We start from the raw sequence: 22,986 nt of genomic DNA, 5'->3' as shown, positions 1-22,986 counted from the left end.
TTATACCCAAATATCAATTCCTTAAGATTTTTGTCAGGTTTGTGCAAGTAGCTCTGTTGTTTTAAAGAGCAGCTGGCATGGATGTTAGCTGAAAAATAACAGCTTTGAGCTGACTATTTGAAAGTATGCGAAGAATGTTGATTTCATACGGGTGAGATGAGATGCATTGCTTATCTGACTTGTCCTCGCGTTTTGCTGTTGTTTCCTGTGCGGCTGAACTCATTCTGCTGGCTTTATTGATTATTTGCTCAGAGCTTGGAATTGCACTTAGTGAAGGTGCTGTATTATAAGTAATATTTTTAAATTACCCTATAGCTCTTCTGTTAGCTAAATAGCTTGAATTCTGAGCCTCTTTTGAATATTGCAAAGTAGTAACTTGACAGAGCTCATTTTTATGGGAGGGATCTGGTAGGAGAGGCAATCACATGGAAGGAAGCACTATCAAGAATCACAGAGCTGTTAATTCCAGGATACTTTTTCTTTTTTTCCTTCCACTGACAAATTCCTTTTTCCTCCCAGTTTCCCAGCTTGGAGTTAAAATGCCAGCTTGAATAATTAACAATGACAAACCATCAATATTTCACACTCACAGTGGTAGATCCTCCCAGTGACCCGAATAAATTTGAGCTGCGTTTTAATTTTCCCTTCCATTTGTGGTTTCTTTTAAATGTTCCTTTGATATGCAGCATGAAGTAGTTATAAGTGCTGAGGCACATTAATCAGGAAGCTCGTGCTAACGTGATTTTCATGAGAAAACACAGCAGTAGGGATCTACTAACACTGAACTGTGGGCAAGAATATTTTAGATGTCCCAATGCACTGAGATGTCTTGGTGGTAGCAACAATGAACAACCACAGTTCAGATTTTCTCTTTAAGAGACTTGGCTTTTGGGTGCTTCCACAGTTGGGTGCTGAGATGAGATGACTCGTTTGTTAAAGGTAATGGACAGTTACTGTAAATTGCATGTCATTAAGGAGGTTTCCTTCTTAACGCTGCACAATTGAGGTAATATAGTTAGCATCTGTTTTTTTAAAACTGCCAACTGTTTCAATTTTAAAATACTTGTTTTTTTTTAAGTGGATAAGTAAAGTTCGGTCTCACTGGTAGTGCTGGGAAGTATCCCCCCAGTTTGCTTAGAATCTCTACAGATTTCACCCGTTAACTCACAGTTGTTCCAGAACCACAGTGTCAGCATGAGGCTATCCATCAAGATGGAATTCGTGAGGGTACGTTGTCCTTGGGTTTCTAAACATATTTTTAGGTGTTTTTTTTTTCCCCACTTCCTATATGTTTAGGAAACATTTTTTCTATTGTTTGTTCATAAAAAAAATATTTAGCTAAAATCTAAAATTATAGTGCCACCTTCAGGAAAGGAAAACGAACAGGCATTTATATAGTTAATAACATTCCAGTTATATTTAAATGGCTTTTGGATGGGATAGCTTTCATACTTCCAAACAAGATGCTCTAACTTGGCACCAAGAGGAGGTCTAAGCTGGATATGTTTTAAAGGTTTTTGCAGGGCCTTCTAGGTTGATCACAAACCGCACCACATCATCCCCCCACTGACCCCGCTATGTTGGCCAAGCTCAGTAACGCAGGCTTGGCCTAATTTCAGGGGAACTAAGAGAGACTTGGAAAACTGTTCCATGGTTACTAAGGGGAATTGTCACTTAAAACATTCCTGGTTTAGTTACATTGCCCTTCTGTGAGTACTGGAGAAGGGAAGCATTGTTCCTACTTGTATACAATTAAAAGAAATGGAGTTGGCAGAGGGGACCTGAAAAATAGCAGAGCTGAAGACAATGGGGTATTTGCAGTTCTCCAAAGCTGCTGTAGTCTGTCTTGCAGGAAAGACAAGTGGGGCAAGAAAATTCCCACTTCAGTATATAACCTTCATGGGGACCGCTGCGCTGCCAAATTCTCTGCTGGCATTTACTCACAAGCCAGCCCCCAGCTTCCTTCTCTCAGCACATCGCTGAATGGCCGAGGCTTTGTCAGCTCCCTTCTCGCGTGAAGTCACGGCGTGGCAGCAATACCCGAGAAGGCTGAGGAAGGTCCTCTCGTTTTTCTGGAGCCTTGTTTGGTTCGGGTCTTTTGTTAGCTCTGTGCTTCGAGTTTTGCGTTAGCTGAATCTCCTCCTTGGCAGGCTTGCCCAGCCTCGGGGATCCATCCAGGAAAAGAGGTCTGTACAGGGAGAACTTCCCACCTGGCAATTCACACCTGAAGAATCATTTTTCTGTTCTCACTGATTTTTGTGTTATGCCATGACATGAACCGACTTTTCCTTTCATTTCCTTCCAACTTTCTGGCCATGTTTGTTTATTTATTTGAGTTCTGATTTTTTTTTCAGTTGATTTCATTGGTGGATTTGATCCATTTCCTCTCTACCATGTCAATGAAAAACCCACCAACCTTTTGTTCAAGCAGACATACCTGTAAGTATCGTCTCCTATGCTAAGAGGCTGTGCATGCCTCTGAGTTTGACGGCTCAGGGTTGCCATTGGTTTGGGGTTTTTCCTCCTCGCAGGTTGATTTCTCCAGCAGGTTTTTCAGGCACAGAAGGAACAAACAAGTTGCAGAACACCAGAAAGACCAGAAAGGGTGAAACTGCCTTTGCTCAGCCCCTGGTTGCCAGGGCAAAGCTTGGCTGATGGCAGTGAGGGTTGATAGGAAGCACTTGGGCCAGCTGTAGGATGCTATTGTATACAAGCTACTGGATGCCTTTCCTTGAAGAAAGCAAAGAGAGGCTTTTCAGCAGTGAATGCTGCCTGAGCAGGTACAGATAGGAGCTGTGAGGAAGCTGAGAATAAGTGTATGTTGAGAATAAGCCATAGGGACAGCAGAATATGATTCTCGATCCTAAAGTTAAATTATGGCACATCAGGCTCAATGACAGATCTCTACTGGGGTAAAATATATGCAGCTTCTAGTTATTTAAACCCTATCTCAGCTTTGTGGGCAGTCACGACTGAACTTAGACCTATGCATCCATGCAGTTTTGATCACTGGCCACGTCCGTGTCATCCTCCTGTAATGGCACCGTGACCTTTGACTCTCTTGTAACAGTCTCCCTCTGCATCTGCCTGTGCTTCTGGAGAGCCTGTAAGGGGCAAAGCTAACACACCAACAAATTAAAATGAGCGTTAATTTGTATGCAGGACAGGGCAAGTTTGCTCTTAAGGTTTCATTTGTGTTGGAATTCTGTTGCCTACAAGAACAGCAGTTTTGTGTGGCATCCCAAGAGCTCAGCTGAGAGGGGGGAGCAGAAAAGGGAGTCATCCTCAGCAGCTCCTCTCATGCCAGTGTAATAGAGACATTGTTGAATTCCAGCTTCTGCCCTCAGCTCCTCTCCTTCCACTGCTGACGGCACAAGAGTGCACTTCTACACAGTCCAGTCTAAAGCTGGTACTTATTGAGAATCTCAAACAAAGGCTAGCATTATCTGTTTAAAGCAGCAATAGGAGTGAATTTTTGGTGCTTCTTGCATCGAGCTGCAAGAAGGCAGTTCAATCTGCAGAAATTTTTAAAAGCAGCCGCCTAGGAAGGTTGTTTTGGGGAATAATATTAGTAGAGAGCTCCGCCAAAAAGAAAGATGTGAAGACAGGGGAGAAAAGTGGGGTTGAGAGAAGAAAAACTACCCCCAGATAAATCTGTAGATGTTGCCCTGTAACGTGGTATGGACTTACTGCGCACTGTCACTGCAGAACACAGCACAAGACCAGAAGAATAAGTCATTGCTGCAAAGCAGTTAAATTCCCTGTAACTTTGGGGGTGCAATAGCATTATTAGAAGGGATGCTACAGGAGATTAAATATTGATTTCCCTCTCATTTTGTCACAGTGGGATGGAACTTCCTATAGTCTGCAGAAGCCATGGAACTTCTGTAGGCAGCTCCCTGATTTATTAGCTTGACACAGCGGTGTGCTTTTACAGTATGGGGCTTGGGCTACTTTTTTTTTTCCTTAAAATGACAATTCTGTTTGTGAAAAAAAGCTAGCAATTATGAAGTTTTCTGTGTGGGGAGATTGTAATCCCCACTGAGAAGCTAGCAATGTAAAACTTCCTTACCAGGGTCTTAACAAGATGGTAAGCTAAAGTGCACAGCTAATTCCGTTCATTTCCATTGTTCAGACCATCATTCACACACTGATAGCTTCTGCCAGCACAATATAATATTTCTTTCCTGACTAACTAGAGGTGAAAACAGCTGCTAAGAACTAGATAAGGTGACCCTCTATAAATTTCACAGCAGCCAAACACTAATTTTTGTTTATTCCAGTCTAGCAATTGCCTCTCTTCCACATGCAGGAGTGGGAGTAGGAGTGGATATTTGGTTCTCAGCTAACGATGTTGTGGAGTTTTATAGTATGGGGCACTGAGGGCCAGATGCCCTTGTCCTGCTATGAAAGTCATTTAACGGTGGCTGAAAACATTTTATATCCTTCCAAGAAGATGCAAAACAACAAATACATCCAACTTGTTTCAAGTTAAATTTTTAGAGCAGCTAGGGGCCAGGAACATGTGCTTTGTTTTACCTCCTTTTTGTTGATGGAAGCCCTGAATGAAACCAAATACGTTTTACAACTGACTCAGAGCTAACTGCAGCTATGAACTTCTATTTTTAATTTTAGGATGGCATCGCCCCATTTGTCAGTAGTCAGTTTGTCCTGATGATGGTCTTGTCCTGTTGCCACAACTGTCTAACAGGATCGCTTTCATTCATTCCCTGTCTAATGGTATTATCCTTTGCACTCCAGTTTTACCTGTCCTTTTCTGATGAGATCACACTCCTTCCTCTCCTCTTGCTGTGTCCTCTCCCTTGTCTTGGCTTGCATATTTCCCTACTTTATCTCTACAAATTAGGGATTTCCATATTCTGAAGGATCCCCAGAACAGTGACATCGACCTAGACTGGTATGCATTGCTTAAGTCTGGGACCAGACCCATAGCTCCTGTATTGACCACCCAGCCTCTGAGTTAAGTAACTTTTAAATACACTGTCAAAATTCAAAGCAGAATATGTTCCTTGGTAATGTACTTCTGTGGTTATCAGCTGCTAAGTTCAGCATTGAAAAGCGTGCAACTTACTTCTGGCCTTCAGCTTCTACCCCCTGCACTGAAAGATGCTCTCACACGCCTTTCACATACCTTTACCTTGAATTAGGTTGAAAAAACATCTCCCAACGCTATTGCTGATAGCAGATACTTCCAGACCTAATCCAGTTATCACCCAGCTTTATCTCAAGCTGATCTCCTTCACTTCATTTGCAAGGAAGTTAACTGAATACCACACAAGTGATCAAAGCCAGGTGTTATTTCTCTTTGAAATAACAGACAGTTTTGTACTGTTGCTTACAACCACATGATTTTAAGTATTCTTCATCCTAATTAGCCTCTCCACCACCCTCACAGCAACACTGTTCTATAAATACAGTTATTTCAGGTTCCACAACTGTTTTCGTTGTGCATGTCATTGAATTTACGGGTGTTTGAATGTGATAACTCCTATTTCAAGTCTCCTATTTTAACTCCTATTTTAAGTCACAGGCTTAAGAAGGCCTCCTGGAAGCTTTTGTGTAGTAGAATACTCTCACCAACATGCTGCACTAATTAATAATGAAATATTAGACTACTTGATAGAAGTTAAATCTTTGATGTACGACTTTCTGGGTGAAAGTACTTAACCACAGGATAATAAACCAGTTATATTAAAGCCAAAGTAATTCCCAAGACCAAAAGAGAACATTCCCAATGAGATTTCAGGAAGGAAAGACTGAGCTCTCACCTTTCCTTGGCTAAAGATCAAATTCAGGCCCCGCCTGTTTCCACCACCATCTCCTCTTAGGCTTCATGGTAAAAGGCATCAGGGCTGCTTTTCTCGTTCATTTGCAGTAACAGAGCTCCCATTTGAAACAAGAGAGCTCTCACATGGTAACCGTGCAAGGGTTAACCACCAGCTTTGAAGTTTGACTAAAGCTGTTATCTCCAAGTACCCTGCAATGCCTGCCAAGACAGTAGGAGGTCCAAATCATTCGATAACTTGTCAGCACTTCCTGCCTGCTGCATCCATTCAGGCTTTTGACATCATTCTCTGAGTGTGTTTCACTACTGGGTGATCTCAGTTACAATACTGAATAGTCTCATAACATGATTCCGCACATAATTTATTGCGAAACCAAGAACTAGCTGGATGATGGGAAGTAGCCTCTACTTAAAATCTAGAGAGATAAGCAATAAATACAGCTCCCTGCCATGGAACACCACACTTACACAACCAGTAATGAATTGCACAGTTGTAAGGCTTCTGTCCACAACATGGGCACAACCTGGCACAACGAATACTCTATTAAAGCTCATAAGTTATTGATGTAACTTTAGTTATGGAGCCAGATTTCACTGACTTTGCTTCCCTTAGATCTACCACTGGAAAGGGCCAGAGAATAACCAAGGGTGTGACTTTTATCAGATGGAGCCACCGGGATTGACAGGGTAGCAACAGGAGGCATTGGTTGATTGAGGGGTCCAAGGCTCCGCATGGTAATTGCTTCCTTTAATATTCCCTCAACAGCTCTTCTGCAGTGCAGCCTGTCTGCTAGCCCCAGGCACGAAGCAGCTGTGAGCATGCTGAATTAGAGGACTAGACCCATACAACAGTCACCCACTTTAACTACATTGAAAGTGGGTTTTTCAGTAGATAAACTTGTACAAGTATGCAAATAGTATTCTTCAAAATCCAAACTGAAACACTGGGGGAGGGAGTGGGAAAAACTAAAACTCCTTTAGGGTTGATTTTTTCCTCTAAACTTTTTTTTAAAATGACCAAGATACCAAGCCCACTTTGGAAAAAGAGACACTACACACATCAAAATCCTTCTGCTTTTCTTTCTAGGTAGACTTCCCCCCCTTCCCCCCAACAAAAAAAAAAGCTGAATATCAACCTGAATTTGCAAACTGTTTTGATCAACCTGAAGCTGCATATTTAAGAGGTGATGTTCCAGCTGAAAGCTTTCACTCATCTTTAATGCTGGCTACAAAAGTAGATATGCTTATGCTGATGCTTCTGCACTGAAATTACAGTGATATGCTTTAAGAAGCTACTTTATTCCAGAGGTGGCCCTTAGCTTTTAAAATTCCTAACCAAGTTTTACACAGCTCCAAAGGCTGAAGATCCATGGATCTAACACTCCAGCTCATATCTACTCCTTTGTCTAACTGCAGTATATTCAGGTCTGGTATTTACATAACATTCCTTCCAGACTTGAAGACTTAATTAACCCTATTACCTCTGATCTCAGTCCTATTCCTCATCTGTAACCCATTATATTTACAATACCACAACAGGAAAAAAAACAAAACAATTTTGTCCTCATCTTTACAGTTTAACTCAAGTTTAATACTTGCTCCATGTTGATGCCCTGCCTCACTTTTTCCTCTACAGGCCTGCGTAAATAAAGAAGAGCCAGAGTATGGATAAATCTCGCACTCCAAAGGTGCTGCAGGAAACAATCCCCTGTGGCCTGGATCTACAGCAGAGGAAATGCAGGATGGAGAACTCCATTCCATTTTTTGTTCCTTGTCTTCTTTTCATATGCAATGAATGTACACCGAAGGATGACCACGCAGTCTGTTCTTAACTCTACAAGTGCCCTGATGAACCATTCCTACCGTAGCCTGGTGGTACTCGCCAACAGATGGCACCGGCCTGAAAACCTCAGGCAGAAGTTCACTAGGAGCCTCTCTCAAGAGATACAGTAGAAGTTGGAGCTGCTTCCTTCTGCCACGGATCCATAGAGAAGGAAACACTATAACACCCTGGGACATCTCATGTTTCGTAGTTAGTTTCTTCCCTTCTCCTTTCCCTTGTTCTGGAAAGAGCCTAAATCCCTTAACACAACCTCAAGTCTTCCCTGCCTGTATAGAACTAGGTAAGGGCTATTTTTATTTGAGTTGTTTAGGCTCCTTGCACACCCTCCACTTTTTTTTTAAGTTATAGATGAGAGGTCTTCCCCTTCTTCCCCTCACCCAGGACTCTCTTCCCCTGCTCTGCTCTTTATCAGTTATTCACTCCTTAGTAGTAAGAACTCGTCCTGATTTCAGTGTTCTGTGACTTAAATGCTATAAGTGCTAAACAGCTAAAAAACTAGTACAAGCACCAAATCTTTACTCAGCACAGAGCTTACCCCATTTCCACATGCCAAGCCATTCTCAGAGCAGCTGTAGCTTACTCTGGGTTTGCCCATCCACATTAAATTAACACTGGTGTAACTGTATGCACAACTGATACCTGCTGCAGGACCCTGGAAAACCCCCCTAATTCCTCCTGGATCACATTTTTGTTCCTGCTTTGTTCACCACACAGCCACGCTTCGGGCACAGGCCCAACAGCTTCCTGCTGGAAGGTATTTCTGTGATAGGATAATTTTGAGGGGAGGGAACAGGGACAAGGAAAGGGGCAATATAACTGTAATTAAGTTGCATTAATGAGTTGCAGCAACTAAAAAACATGTCAGTTTTGTTAACTAAATCTCCCAGCATGTTAAGTGTCAAGCAGAGAGAGTGCTTGTCCAGCCATTCATGGCATTCTTTGGCTGGTACATTCCACATGCTGTTGTAATTCTTTGTCTTGCCTAGTCTAAGGTTCCTTGGGATTTCTGAACAATGCTTCACAGAAGAGTCAAGCCAGAAGCCATGCTAGGGAAGGGAAGTGTGACGGGAGGATGAAAAGAAATAAAAACATTAAGTGCTAAAGTCAGAGACAAAAATGATGCACCTTTATTTGTCCCATTCTGAACAGGTCCAGGAAACAAAATGCTGTTCTATAAAATTAGAAGTGCTAATAGAATATACACAATTTATATGCAACGTGCATTCCAGATGCCCACCGCAACCTCACATTTCACGTTCTGATCAGGTGCAGATACAAGCAAAATTTCCTGAAGCTTTCTAAGGGTATTTTTCCTTCTTCTGGCCAGTACAAGCCACAGCTTCTGACTGAGCAGAACAGACAGCAGACAGTTGCTGCTTTGCCACTAGTTTCATCATCTGAGGAAGAGAAAACTCTGCCTGACAAAACATACTACCTCCACTTTCAGTGCTGTGCCACTGCCAGGTTAAAAAAAAGCAGAACACAAGTTACTACACCATTTAGACAAGTGGCATAGCAGTGTGGGTACACAGTTGCTTAGCACTTTCTCCACCTCTACTTTGACTCAACCCATTCCTGTATCACGCTTCCCTACTTGCCCCACTTGATGTTCCCTGAAGGGGTAATAAAAAAAAGCTCTCATCAAGATTTTTCCATTAAAACTTAAAGAAATGGAAGATGAATTTTAGAGGTCCCAGATAAACAATTAGAAAATACTGAATTTACACTTCCTAGTTTAATAAGAATCTTTTCCTCAGAGATTGTCCATCAGATGCCAGCATTCTTCACTGGCCCTGTTTGAGAACAATCAAACTCAGCACAAATGGTGGAGAAAACAATGTTTCAGCTCTGAAGAACTGAAGTGTTTCACTAGCCATTTAGCGAAGGAATTACTACACACAGGAGTTATTCTAAACGGTAGTGCAAAGTCAAAAAGGAATTCCTCAAGTTATTTTGTTGTCTGTATGTTTAATACTCTCATCTGACCGAGACTTAATGCCACAGTCACTACAAAAACTGAAAACACTTGCTAAATACTTTAACAAGACTAAGCACAGACCTATGCGCTTAATGGCATGCCTCTTGACTTTAAAATAGTGCAGTAAAGATTAATTATATACAAGTGTGATGACTGAATAGCTTCACAACAACTACCCTTTCAATTCTATGATGTACACAGGTAATTAAGTACCTTTTACTAGAAGTAAAACAAAGGTTCAGGTAAGTTTGCAATATTTACTACTGGCAACTGCCATAAAAAAAGTCACTCTGAAAAGACAAAGCAAGACAAGACACTACAGATCATACTCCACACTTAATTACCTCCTCTGGGTTTTGTTAGCAAAGACATTCATCCTTCATACTCACAGCCCTTCCTGCTGGTCTGCTTGCTAGACCTACTACTCTCGGAACTGCAAGACTACGCAACAATTGCATTGTTAGGGCAGAAACTCCCTGTTTGCATCTCCAGCATGCTGTGAGATTAAGGAGCAACTCAAAGTTTTGTTCAAGTGGGTTCTCTTACCAGAGGTTAGGAGTGCCCTCTGTTGGTGACAGGCATCGCTTGGGACTACTGCTAGTCAAACCAACTTGTCCCTTCAGAAACAGGTACATTTCCTCATAGAGCATGGCCCCACACCTGGAAGGGGTGGTAACACTACAATTTTCAAATTCAAATTTAAAAAAGGCCCAGAAATAGCTGGCCGGTTTAGCATCCTCTCATCCTGTTGATGCTCAGGCTAGATTCCAGCCACACTGAGCTGTTTTCCCTTCACAGATTAGCACGCTCACTTAAAACTAAAAACTTTTGCTGCTATTTTTAGTGGCAAAATAAAGCCAATAATAGCTTGAACCCAGATGCAATGCTTAATTTAGCACAGTGGTACAGCTCTGCTCACTACAAAAGCAGCTGGCTGGCAATAGACCCAACAGCTCCTCACAGTTCAAGAGTTTGAACTGCTCAGCTGGTAATTTCTCATCTTTGCCAAGCGCTGCATTAATATTTACCTGACACCTTAAAATGAAGGAGATGAGCCTTTGACCCTGTTCAGTACCCACGGTTGGAACTAAACAAGTGACTCCAGGGCCAGTGCTCCGGTCTCCACAGATGCGTTTAAGAAACAGGTATCAAATCTCAGTCATGTTCAGATGCAGAATTATTCCCACTTACACAGCTTCACATGCTTGGTCCTGATCCTCCCTCATCCTCCTCCCTTCTTGTGCAGTTCAGAGTCTGGAGGTCCCACGCAATATCTTCTGTGAATTCCCAAGGAAACTGGTGGATGGTATAAGGTTGTTTCTCCCACTCATGCTTCTGTAACTTGAATTTCCATTCTTCAGTGTTATCTACAACTTGATTCCACTCTGACATCATAGGACCCCCACCAGCAGGGCACATACTAGAATCAGATACTCAGACCTCTGTAAGATAAGCCTTTTATTCAGTGAAAGAACAGCTAATTTTAAAACATCTTTCCCCTGCAGTTAGCAAGCTATAGTACTGGCAAACCTTTCTTTTTTTGCTACATGATAGAATATTACATTTAAAATAAAAATCACCACTTTAGCCAGTGCCAGGAGGCACATTTAATAAGTTTTAGGCCAGGCTGCCCTGCAAATAAGACAGTACCAAACTACTTCTTTTCTTCCTCTCTTATGAGTGGACTGTATAGATTAGTGTTTCCTCTTTAGCACATCATAGCTCAGGACATGAAAGTCCTCACACTCTCCCGGATGACCGCTCTGCAGATAGGGCACAGTCTCAAGCTGAGGGCACATTCTCCACAAGCTACCAAGTGGCCACATGGAACAAACACAACAGACACATCTCTGTCCATGCACACTTTGCATATCCTTTCCTCTTGCAAGCGGCGGAGCTGTTCTTCTGTGCTCAGTGGAGGTTCTTCTTTACCAAAAAAAGAGAAAAGCCAAAGTGTTAGTATTATGACAGCTCCAGAATGCCAGTCCTGTCACCTTGGGAAGTCACAAAGCAATTTGCTCATCATTTTGTTCAGTGACTGACTGTGAAAGTGTCAGAAGTACCTTTCTCAGGCAAATTTCACTTAAGCTGAAAAGCTACAGCTATTGTAGACTCAATCTTACCTACTTAAGACAGCATATCTAATCATGCTGGACTGAGTAGGGACAGATGTCAGTATCTTTATACTGCAATATGTAACATCCCTGATTAAAAAACTATTTTAAAATAATAGCCTGCTTCACAAAGGAACCCTAATTCCTCAACATGGTCTCTATGTTCTGCCACCATTCAAGCTGCTACACATTCCTTCTCAGGATTAAAACCAACAAATACAACAACCACTGATGCCGTTACTATAAAAACTTATCCTGATTGTATCTAGGCAGTTTCTTCACCCACCACTGTCACCCCAGTGCACCTGATTCCTTTTGTTGCACAGACTGCACTTCTCCTCTTGAACGTGAGGTTTCAGTGTCTCTCTCAACAGCATCTGTATAACCACGAGAGAAGATGGCATTAAATGCTACCCCTTTCTGCCCTCTTCAGAGGGCACTGTTGAAAGAGATGTAACGTCCTTGATGTCAGTACCATTCAGTCAAGTAGTTCTCTACAGAACTGTTAACCTCATGCATTCAGCCTGGTCAAGCCAATGCTCTCTGGTGCTTACGCCACTATTTTTGTAAGGAGGTTAACGCATGCCCACATCTCCTCAGTGGTGGTTTATCTATCAGACAGCGGGAGTCAGCATCTGCTCACTCACTACTATGTAATCACTCACCTTTGAGGCATTTTATTTTTTGCCTTAGCTAAAGGGGTGGCAGACTGATACAGAGACAGGAGCTTTGGAAAGCAGGCTTGTACCAGAAAAAGTCTGTGGGAAAATACATCTTCAAATACACTTCACTTATCAGAGACTCCATAAAACAGGTAACACAAGACAGACAGATGAGAAAAATACGTATTATCCAAACAGAAGTATGGGTATTTTTGATGAAGTCCTTGATTCCATTTTAAATAGACTGAGAGTACACATTCATCCTAAAAGCCTTGCTTCACACAACTGCCTCTGTCCACCCATCTGCATCAACTGATATGAATTTGTGCGGAAACCCTACAACGTACATCTGCCACTGCAGTTACAGGTAGACAGCTTCAATACTTTCTGCTACGCCACAGCCTACTGGAGAGATGCAGTTACTGATACTACAGGAATCACAGCCCCTTATTCTTCAGCCTCTTCAGGCTTAGGTGCATGACTGCTCTTAATTCCAGCCTAGGAAGAGAGGAGGCAGACCCTCAGGACAGTCCCAACAGTGCTCAAGATCAAGTGAACAGGAGGTTAAACTTCCACCAAGACCATGGGTGGGCAAGTCAGTCAGGCATACCTCTGCTTTCCTTTGCATTGCTCTCTTCCCATTCTAGCTGGAGCAGATCAGAAATCAGTTCAGACTCAGAGAGGTAGTAAGTCCCAGTCAGCATGTATTTGTTCTCTACCAGGCTAACCACCCAGAGGGGGTCAAAGCCCATCTCCAGGACATTATGTGCTACGGAAAACTGATCCGGAGAAGGAAGAGACAGCAATTTCCAGTTCCTTAGAAGATCTGTAAAGCAGTGAGCAGATACTTTACCAAAAAAAAAGGGGGGGGAAATAACTGAGCAAAGAGCATGCCACTCTCTGAAGTCATTATACATAAAGTGGCATTAATTTCACAACGTTCCTCAAGTTATCTATATAGACAGACCAACATCAAGATTTACAGCTTTTACTTCCAACCATAACTCACAAGAAAATCATTGAAAGCAATTCCATAAGAGCCAGGAGACTAACTTCAGATGGTTTATTGAACAGTGTCAGTGAATAAAGCCTCCATGTCTGGCCCTAGTCCAGAATCTTGTTTTCATATCCCAGAACAGAAGCCTCAGAACTGCTTTCATGAAGATCAAGAAGAACTTCCAAGTGAAGTCTCTCTTCCCTCATAATCTAGCTCAACCATTCATCAGTTAATACAGAAGTGGGAAATTCAGCTGGCAGCCTGTTCAAAGGCATAAATCTTTCTTAAGCTCACCTAGTGGACAGGCTCTTCAAGAGAATGAGGGAATCAGTTTTCCACAGTTACACAAGCCAATTTCACCTACTTAAATTTTCAGCAGCAAATAACAGATAGTAATAGATCCCCAGAACCAATCTGGGACCTTCTAGCTGTTCTCCGGTCTACTGAGCACACTTCAAATGTTGCAGTCTGAACAACTCCAGACAGAAACAACAGAACCATCAGAGCACAGACAAGTCAAGGTAAGGTTAGGCAAGCAGCCAAAAGTCATGTGATCATCCAGACTAGCTAAATATTTTGTCTTAAGCAGGATAAAAGGTCTCAAGAGCAAGTACATATGCTTCTTGTGCTAGAGACCATTTCCTAAGAATAAAGAGAAACTGCTCCTGGAACATCAAAACACATCTCGAATCACCAAGTCTACAGAGTGCATAGAAACTGGGGTGAGGTGGAAGAAAGAGCAACACTTTTGACAGAAGACAAAACACCATGTAATTACAGCACCGACCTTGGGAAGCAGAGGAATCTTGTTCAGTCTGATCCCTGGAATATCCCTGAAAGTGTCACAAGATGGTCACAGAAGAGAAGCACACGTACCAGACTTCACCTAACAAACTCTCATTCACTACACACAAAATATTCATGACTCACTGGAGGTCGAGTGCTCGCAAAGGACTCCTGAACACTGTTAACAAATTCTCTCCCCCTTGACCGCAACAAAAATTCACACCTATAAGCAGAAAGTTTTGAATACATTAGTACAGGACATCTGAAGAGCTGGCTCTAAGACAACACTTGCAGAGAGACTCCAAACACACAAGCCACATTTTAGGGTGGGCAGAAGGGGAGAAACAGGAGTCAGCAGTTGAGAAGACATGATTAGGTTGGCAGGCCAGCCTTTGGTTCTCCCACACATGAGGAGGATAGCACAGACTAAGTGGCAGACCTAGAAACAAGTCTTCCATCTTGGCCCACTACTAAAGCCTGAAGATGGTCCCTTACCATGGAACTTTGGCCTTAAGGATTTGGAGCCTCCTCAATGTTTCAGAGATTTCCAGATGGTTACAGACTATAGCAACAGTTTATACAGTTAAACATGATGGAGCTTACTCAACTAGCTTCTCACCTGGCTCTAGCTAGGTAGAAAAACCTAGAAACTAAGCTAATAACAGGGCCTGGGAGCAGCACCCATTACTCATACACCTGTGACTGGCTGCCTTGTCCCTCAGCTGGTGGTGCTTCTGTCTTATGGAAGACAAAAAACACACTACAACACACCATGTGTCTTTTGGCCTTGCTACAAGGAAGATTTGTCAGCCAAGACCAAATTACCTTGGATGCCATTTGGCATGTTCCCTCCACGGGTCATGTCCGAAGGCCCAGTTCCTCATACTTCCATTACAGTAAAAACACCTCACCACATCCCCTTGTCCTGAAAGAGACATCAAACAGTGTATGAGATCTCATGCCACCTGATGCTCCCCTGACCCTAGATGAGAAGCTGGGGAGAGATTCAGCATAAAATCCCAGGCTCCAGGACAGACCAGGTGAGCACGTGACAGTTTATCAGCATTGTACAAGTTGTTTAGAGGCAGGAAATCTAAAGACAGTCAGAAATCCCAGAGCTGCAGCTGGTTGAGACGATTCCAGAGCTGGGTCACAAGCTAACAGCCCGCATGTGATCACCTAGCGCGCATGCACACACACCTGCCCAGTCCCCTCTTGCCTACATTTAGAGCACAGCTATAACCAGTTATACCTATAAACACACTATTTCTAACCATGATCTGCTGTAACCAGCAGACATACACAGCTGCTATCCCATAGGCATAAAGTTTTATGGAAATATGGTCCCGAGCTCCCCACCTTGCTACTGCGGGTCTCTTCACAATCTGAGAAGAGAAACCAAAGCCGAGCGCAGTTGAGAACTGCCTACAAATGCACTGCCCTAAGGATGATGAAAGTTTCAGTGGAGCCTGAACAGTTTCGGTAAGTTTGGGTCAGAGACGTGATCTTCCAAACATGAGGGCACCATTTGGCTTATTTTGAGCATTTGGTGTCACAGCTCTCCAGCTCGAGTGGCAGCAGAGGACTGCCGTCGCAGGCTGCTTCCTAACAGTGCCCAGGTGAGCCTTTGCGGGGGGCTCTTAAACAGCAGACCTGCAAGTGACAAATCAAGTCCAGCACAAGACAGGTTTTAGCTGCAGACAGTGCTTTACAGTTTATCCTGTGCTCCTGGCCAAGCTGGTCTCTTCTGTTCCTTGAAACTTAATAAAGATAGAAGCAGCAGCAGGCAAGCTGAAGTAGGCAATGCTCTTTTGCTACAGACATGCATGCTGCTTAGCCCCCACTGCTTCGCCTTGAGCAGACAGGTGCAGATTTTCAGTATTTAACTGCATTTACAGCAAGATTGAGGTTACAAAGCTTCAGTGAAAATCTTGCAGAAGTAGAAATACATTAGTAAACTTGTTTAACTCAAGCTAAACAGAACAGGTCAGTTATTTAGACAGACCTTCCTATGTGTACACCGCAGGTGCAGACTTGAGGTGCAGCCATCACAACATTTAGAGATGAAAGGAAAGGGCAGCCTTGCTAAGAAATAGTACTCAAATGGAGAGAGGCAATTCAGTTTCACTGCAACGATGAGAGCATGAGACATTCATGATAACCAGGATTTTTTTCATCAAAGAGGGAACTTTAGTCTGTAGACCCAGACTGCCACTTCCCTCCACATCTCAGTTACTGATGTGCAGATACGAAACCCATAGATGCCTTCATCACATGGAAGAAGGAACATTTCTAACACGAATATCACTATGTTAGATTGCAAAAAGAAAAGGATTCCCACCCACAGTATTTAATTACAGTCAATCATGAATATACTAGAAGGATTTCCTCCAACTGCCCAATCCAGGAAGCAGTACTTAGACTTGATACCTATTCAGCAAAGCTTGCAAGGAGGAGCAACTGAGGATATATATATATTCACATGGTAACAAGAAACACTGTATATTTTGCTCAAAAAAGCATCTTTTCTAGTTTGGTATTACAAGTCCAGTGTCCCTATGGACATGAGCTACAAATGGGTTATCTACCTACAAGTTTCCTTGAATTGCATTTTTGAGAAGAGAAGGCTGCAGTGCAAGACTGGGCTTACATGAAACACGGCATGCCAAGAAGTGCCTCAAATCCTTCTAAAAGTGCAAGTAATAAATAGGTTCAACACACACTAATTCCAGTAAAACATATGCTTAAAAACATGCCATTCTTCTATTCCTGCCAGTAAGGGGAAAGACAGCCTTACTAGTGGATTCATCAGTACCCGAAACCAGAGTCCAGCATACGAGGGTATTCTGCCCAAGCAGTACATAAAACAGCACGTGCAGAAGGAAGGATGTGGTTTCTAACTATACCAAGTGTACTTGCAAGTATCTGGGCAAGCAATAACATTAGAACAGTGACATCTTCAAAAGCTAACTTGAATAAGAGTTTTTAAAAACATAGCAGATTCCAAAGTCATTCCTTCAGCCAAAAAAAAAAGGCGCTAATTCATCAAGTTTCCTTTGGTGTCTAGGAGCTACAAGCTGGTATAAAGATATCAGCTGACATACACATTCATACCACCAGAACAGAGCCAGAAAACTTTCACCACCAAAACACTGGTAAATACTTCAGCATAAAGCTATGAGCAACATCTAAGGAAGGAACACCAACAGCCAGGCAGGCATTTTAAAGTGCTGCGGGATCCCAAATCAATAGCACCTTCCTGAAGGTGCTGTGTGACAGCAAGATGGAAATGCAACTGATTCAGCTTTACAGGGGACCACGCTTACTCTGCTAAAGCCCTCAGAGAAGCACGCTTTCCTCCCTATGTTAGGTTGACGTGCAGTGTGGATAGAACATTCACACTGTGCTGTTACCAAGCAATCTCAAGTACTCAGCTACAGCCCCTGCAGAGCTTTTGTTGTTTGCTCCTCTGAACGGTTCAGACAGGCAAAACTTGCATGAAACATGGTCAACTCCTCTCTCTAGCCAAGATTTCTGGTTTTGCATTTCCTCCAGCATTTGGTACAGTAAATTAAAATTTAGCTATGGGTTCGCAGGAAGAAATATACACAGCCATGCTTTTACAACACTACACAGACAGAAAGAGACTTTCTTGGGTGTTCCTACCTGTGTAAAAAAATCCTGCTCTAGCCAGTTGCTCAGGATGCATCTCACTACGTTGCGGCCAGTTCCGAAATGTTGACAGTCTCATCTCCTCTGTTACCATTTCTGGGTATGCTGCTTGATTGGGCAGGGCTGTCTCCTCAGTGTCTATCCACTGCAGGAGGCTGAGGATCTGCCCATCCACACAGTCAAATATTCCCTGGAGAGGAAGCAGTTGCTGGTTCTGAACAGCCTCACGGTAAATGAATTTACAGAAAGGGAAGAACTTCAGGTGCTCCACCATCGGGCAATCGCCAGGTTTCCAATCCTTCAGGATACCACCACAACAGAAGCACTGTACATGGTCTCCTGGACCCACAAAGAAAAACCCAGCCTTGGCCAAATCCCAGGCAGACACCGGTGAGCTGTCCAGCCACTGGGAAAAAGTCCTCAGTCTTCTTGCTTCGTCCCTCATGCTGGAATTGAAGAGCTGGAAGTGAGCAGTCCCGAGACAAACCTCCTCTGCTGGTACTGTGTCCGCCATGCCCTCGTTCTGAAAGAGAATGAGATAATCCAGAGCAGTCAGCTGGATTCCCGGGGTCAGGCAGCACTCACCCTGTGTTATTTGTCCTACATCCCCACCGCTCATCCCCACGCATATTCTGGAAAACTCGTGCTCTTGACAAAGCTGAGCTTGTTTCAGAATTGCAGCCTAATCGTAGATCCGGTGCTTGTGTACTTTGCTGCTAGAGTTTTGCTGAGTCCTTGCTAGTGTGCCTGAAGGGAAGAGACCTGCACTTTCTGATCCCCTCTGCCAGTTTATCGGAGAGATGCTTGCGGGAACAGAGAGTGGAGGGGGAGGGCAAAACCTATGCTACCTCCTGCTGAGCCAATCCAGCTTTCAGCCTCAGATCTGTGAGATAAATCCCCAATCATTTTGCTCAGCCTTCAAGCTATCATTCAAAAGACTGCGTTTTTGCCCCCTAAAAAGAAGACAACAGAGCAGAAAACAGCCACACCCAAGCAAACACTGAGACCACGTCCAGTTCACAGAACCAGACTATTCATAACCTTATTATGCCGATTAAACATAACAGAGGAATATCCCTCTTACAGAGTGCTCTCCAGGAAGCAGTCCAAAATAATTAAGTTCAGTTGCTAGGGAAAGGTGTCCTTAAATCAAGGAAAGATAAGGCACTTTCTGCCTGTGCTAGTTCTACACAAGGGGAAGTTAAAGTTAGTGAATGTCCTGTTATCCAAGCCCACATCCTACCTAAGGTAAAAGCCCTTCCCTGCAAAAGCTAGATTGCAACTCAACTACTGCTTCTAGTACTCTCTATACTGACTGTAAATAGACTTTCAAGGGTCATACAGTCACACAATCAAGAATCAGGATCAATTGAACTGATTGACACCTAGAAGGTGACCAACAGAACAGAGCACAGAATAAGCTTCACAGCAAAAGAAAAAGAGAGTTACTCCACCCAAAAACTTAACAGCTGAATCAAGTTGTTGAATCATTTTTTTTTTTTTTAAAGAAAGATGTGACATAGGAGAGAAAAAGATGTATATTTAGTTTTGGCTTACAGGGGAAAAAAACGCTATGGTTTGCCTACTTTAAATCTTCTACAAAGCATATAAATAGCTAATAACTCTCCACACCAACTCAATATATTAAGTAGCTATAGCACAAATAAGAGACAATACTTTCTCATTACCCTCTGCTTACACCTACTTAGCAACATACTTTTGAAGCCACGTTACAGCTAATATCAACAATTCTCTACAATTAGGGAAATAAAAATGCAAAAAAACATACACCTTGCTTACCTGTAGTAAATTATAAACCACTTCCAATAACTAAAGCTCTCCCAACCCAAATTCCAAGCAACACTCTCCTCTCCTCTCCTCTCCTCTGCCCCACAGAGACCTTTCCCCAAGAAAGCAGAAGCCCTTGCACAAGGCAAGTGATGCCACCTGGCACAGCGGCCATTTCTAAAGCATCTTTTTCCCCGATTGGTTGGGTTTGTATTGAAATTCTCTATTGGCCTAATGGCCCAAATTTCCTCAATGCAAGTCATCTGGCAAAGATGTGAAGTTGATTCTGAGGTTCTTCCAGAAAATAACTGCTTGAGCCTAAGAAACAAGTAAGTCTTGTGACCTGGTTAAAACCGAGCACAAAAAACCTAGCATAACAGTGGTCATAGCATCTTGACTTCACATAATGCTTGCAGTCCTGTTTTGCTGTAGTGGCTTTGCCGCTAGATCTGGAGGCTGAGCAGTCAGGGTGCGAGGTTCCTTCTCCTTGGTGCAGGGCTTCACAAGAACACCCAGCCCTTCTGCTCTGTCATCTCCTAGGGAAAACATCTTTTTGTCCTTTTTACATGACTTTTTTTTTTTTTTCCAGTTAGCAGCTATGACTTAGACAATCTTTGTGCTTATGAAGAAACAGAATGTGTTTTAGCACTCCTGGAGATGTACAGATAATCACTGAAATGTACACACACACGGTAATAACAGCAGTGGGTATGGCACTGTGGTGTTAAAAGGCTCTGCACTGCTATGGCTCTATCATACATTTCAAGTACAGCTGCGCTCAGCGTGCTCCTGATTTTGCAGGTATTAAAGCAGCCTTCCAATAGGCAATTAAGTGAAGTAGTTGCTTAGAGACTTGGAAGAGTCAGGCTGTCAAAGACTGTGCCCCGGTTTCCCTGTCCCTCAAATAAGGACTGCTGCATCTCCTACCTCAGAAACGTGGTCTAAGGATTAATTAGTCTGATTCTGATGTCCACTGAAAATCTTTGGACCCTGACAATATAATGGAGTCTAAGTAGACACAAATTACCTCCATAGCAAATGTCTAGCCATGTTAATACAGTTTTCCAAAGCCACATTGAAACAAGAATTTTATTATCAGCTGAATCAAGTGCAAACATCACTCGTGCATTGTGATCCTCTAGGGGAGTTGCTTTCAAACCACAGCAGCTGACACTGATCTGTGCCACGCCAGAAAAGCGTGGGAGCCTTGGGAACATGGATCGCTGCTGGAACTAAAAAGGTTCTCAGTAGGACTACTGATTTTCCTAAATTGCTGATGTTTTGTGCAATTATTTCTTCTTTAATTTTGATTTCATATAACAAACATAATCATATTCTAAAATGAGACTGCCAGAAATAAGTTACGACATACATCAAATACGCTGCGATGTCACACAGGGGCATGACAGCAGCTCCTCACAAAGTGCTTGCAGTAATGCTGTGACTATAATAGCATTACTCTGTCTTCTTCACCTTGCACTCACACACGTTTTGCACCTTACAATTTCCAAGAAAATGTACTATAAAATGAAAGATAATAGCAACAAGAACTTACTCAAGAGTGCTTGAATAGATTATGTTGCCCTTACTTTGGGGATAAGCACTAATTCTTTTGCTACCATCACATCTTTACAACTTGAAATCTTTCTATTCCTTTGCTTTCCTGTGGTCATAATTCAGAAGGAAGGGTTTTAAGGTCAGTTTTGAAAGGTGCAGTTACTTGAAAATGTGTTTGTCTCTACTAACTTCCTGCCTGAGAAGATGCATGCATCTTATTCTAAACTATGTATTTGAGAAAACATAAATTGCTTCTGTTAACATAAGAACACAGGTGTTTTATGCTCATAAAAATGATAAATTGGGAATTTTCTTCTAAGAATCTTCTAAGAAGATCCATGTCCTTTTCTTACAGGCAAGCCTATACAAATATTTTAATTAAACATTCTGTTGTTGAAACTTTTTTTAAATTAAATACACGTTTATGAAAATCCCTCGAGCAGTAGGGGGCAGTGCTTATATATGAAATTTACAGAATCTTTTAACGTGAAGGTGGTTCATTTAATTTGTCCACAATGAATTTATATGTAATTGCACATTATCTTCTGCTCCACATATCCTGTTCTTGAAGAATGTATCCTAAAAATGCAAGATACGGAGTTAAAAAAATGTCCCTCTTACAGAGGCTGTTTGGGGACTATTAATGGCTTATGGCAAATTACCTGGTGATAGACAAGAACGATCAGTTCTCATCTTACGACACATTTTACAAGCAATGAGCTGGTTTTGTACTGCTTGTAACTGCCTTGCTTCTAAAATGTGATCTCAGGAGGTACTGGGAACGTGGCATGCTCCTGGATCTGCTGACTTCACAGTCACACCCACCCGCAGCAGCAGTCTGCGAGTCAGGGATGCTTTCATGGAATGCTTAAAAAGTCTGACCACAGCACAGGGCAGCACCGATGCACCCACTGTCGTGTTGTTGTAGAGGTGTACTGAACTGCCAGGTCTGTTCAATTCCGCTTCTCCTAGGGGGAGCCCCTGGGGTGGCTGGGGCTATGGTTCCACGTTTAGTCTACATCAAGGGCAACTATCTCAAAATACATCACAGATATCCTCTGCCTCTATTTTAAAGATGGTGACATCGAACACAGGGAAGCTGAGTAACTTGTCAGATTTATGAGGTGCCTTGGGCAGTGTCAAGAACAAGTTCTTCATTTTTCTATATTGGCCTTTCCCTATCCTCCAAGCCTGTTAAAGGGGGAGAAGCTGTATATGAGTTCAGAGGAGCTGAAAGACAGCTTCTAAGTTAATTTACAAAATTTGACTGATTCTAGCAGTGATTATCTTTTCTTTTTTTTTTTTTTGGTAGTTGTTAATATAGTGTTCTTTTAACATCATGCAAGCTTCAAGACAGGTTTAAGGCTGGTTTTCTTTGGGGGACACTCACATAACAGATCCTGGAGGGAACATTTCACCAACAAAGGAAAGCTCATAAGGACTACTGACTGTAGAAGAAGAAGATGAAGTGACAGGAAGTATGATGCCGAGAGAAAAATAAGCCAGCATGCTCAAGGACAAGTGATGGGGTTTTATTTTAGCACATCAAAATTTTGAAAGCAAATAACATCTTCAGTAATGTGTTGTATGAAACTAAGACTGATCTTTTTTAGCAATCTGTATATATTTTTAGTTCCTTTTCAGAGGATTAAGATGTCCTACTGAGTTTTTGAGCTTGTCTTAAAATGAAGAGCATAATGAGCTAAAGACAAACAAATGTGGAAAACAGTAAGCATCAACCAGGAGGCCAGGACAGATCAGTGATAATGATCAACAGCATCAC

The 22,986-nt window shown here is 42.5% G+C and overlaps 2 protein-coding genes across 6 annotated transcripts in view; one reads left to right on the top strand and one right to left on the bottom strand.

Annotated features, from left to right (window-relative positions):
- Nucleotides 1-8,756, top strand: part of NKAIN4 (sodium/potassium transporting ATPase interacting 4) — a 49,382-nt gene extending 40,626 nt beyond the window's left edge. Inside the window, exons 6-8 of one of the 2 annotated variants that reach the window (XR_005824797.1) lie at nt 2,355-2,439; nt 6,894-6,990; nt 7,443-8,756. Coding sequence is in view for 1 of the 2 variants with exons in the window: in XM_040575635.1 (XP_040431569.1) it covers nt 2,355-2,439; nt 7,443-7,452 (95 nt within the window). In the remaining variant the exon portion in view is untranslated. The remainder of the gene's footprint in view (nt 1-2,354; nt 2,440-6,893; nt 6,991-7,442) is intronic. The other variant, XM_040575635.1, reaches the window with a different exon arrangement.
- A 2,316-nt stretch (nt 8,757-11,072) lies between these two features.
- On the bottom strand, nt 11,073-19,827 carry BIRC7 (baculoviral IAP repeat containing 7). Of its 4 annotated transcripts, none has more exons than XM_040575630.1 (8): nt 19,659-19,827; nt 17,853-18,381; nt 15,012-15,111; nt 14,331-14,409; nt 14,188-14,233; nt 13,014-13,229; nt 12,047-12,118; nt 11,073-11,553 (listed from the first exon to the last, which is right to left on the bottom strand). In XM_040575630.1, the coding sequence occupies exons 2-8, from the start codon at nt 18,370-18,372 to the stop codon at nt 11,351-11,353; spliced, it is 1,236 nt and encodes a 411-aa protein (XP_040431564.1). In that variant the 5' UTR covers nt 18,373-18,381; nt 19,659-19,827; the 3' UTR covers nt 11,073-11,350. The 4 variants fall into 4 exon arrangements, with proteins under 4 accessions (XP_040431564.1, XP_040431565.1, XP_040431566.1 ...); XM_040575631.1 differs by having other exon boundaries at nt 11,073-11,550; XM_040575632.1 differs by lacking the exon at nt 13,014-13,229.
- Between the last annotated feature and the right edge of the window lie 3,159 nt (nt 19,828-22,986).

This window comes from Cygnus olor, chromosome 16, assembly GCF_009769625.2.
Source record: "Cygnus olor isolate bCygOlo1 chromosome 16, bCygOlo1.pri.v2, whole genome shotgun sequence".
Lineage (NCBI taxonomy): Eukaryota > Metazoa > Chordata > Aves > Anseriformes > Anatidae > Cygnus > Cygnus olor.
Note: the sequence above shows the minus strand (reverse complement) of the source record. Positions and strands in the feature narration are given on the sequence as shown.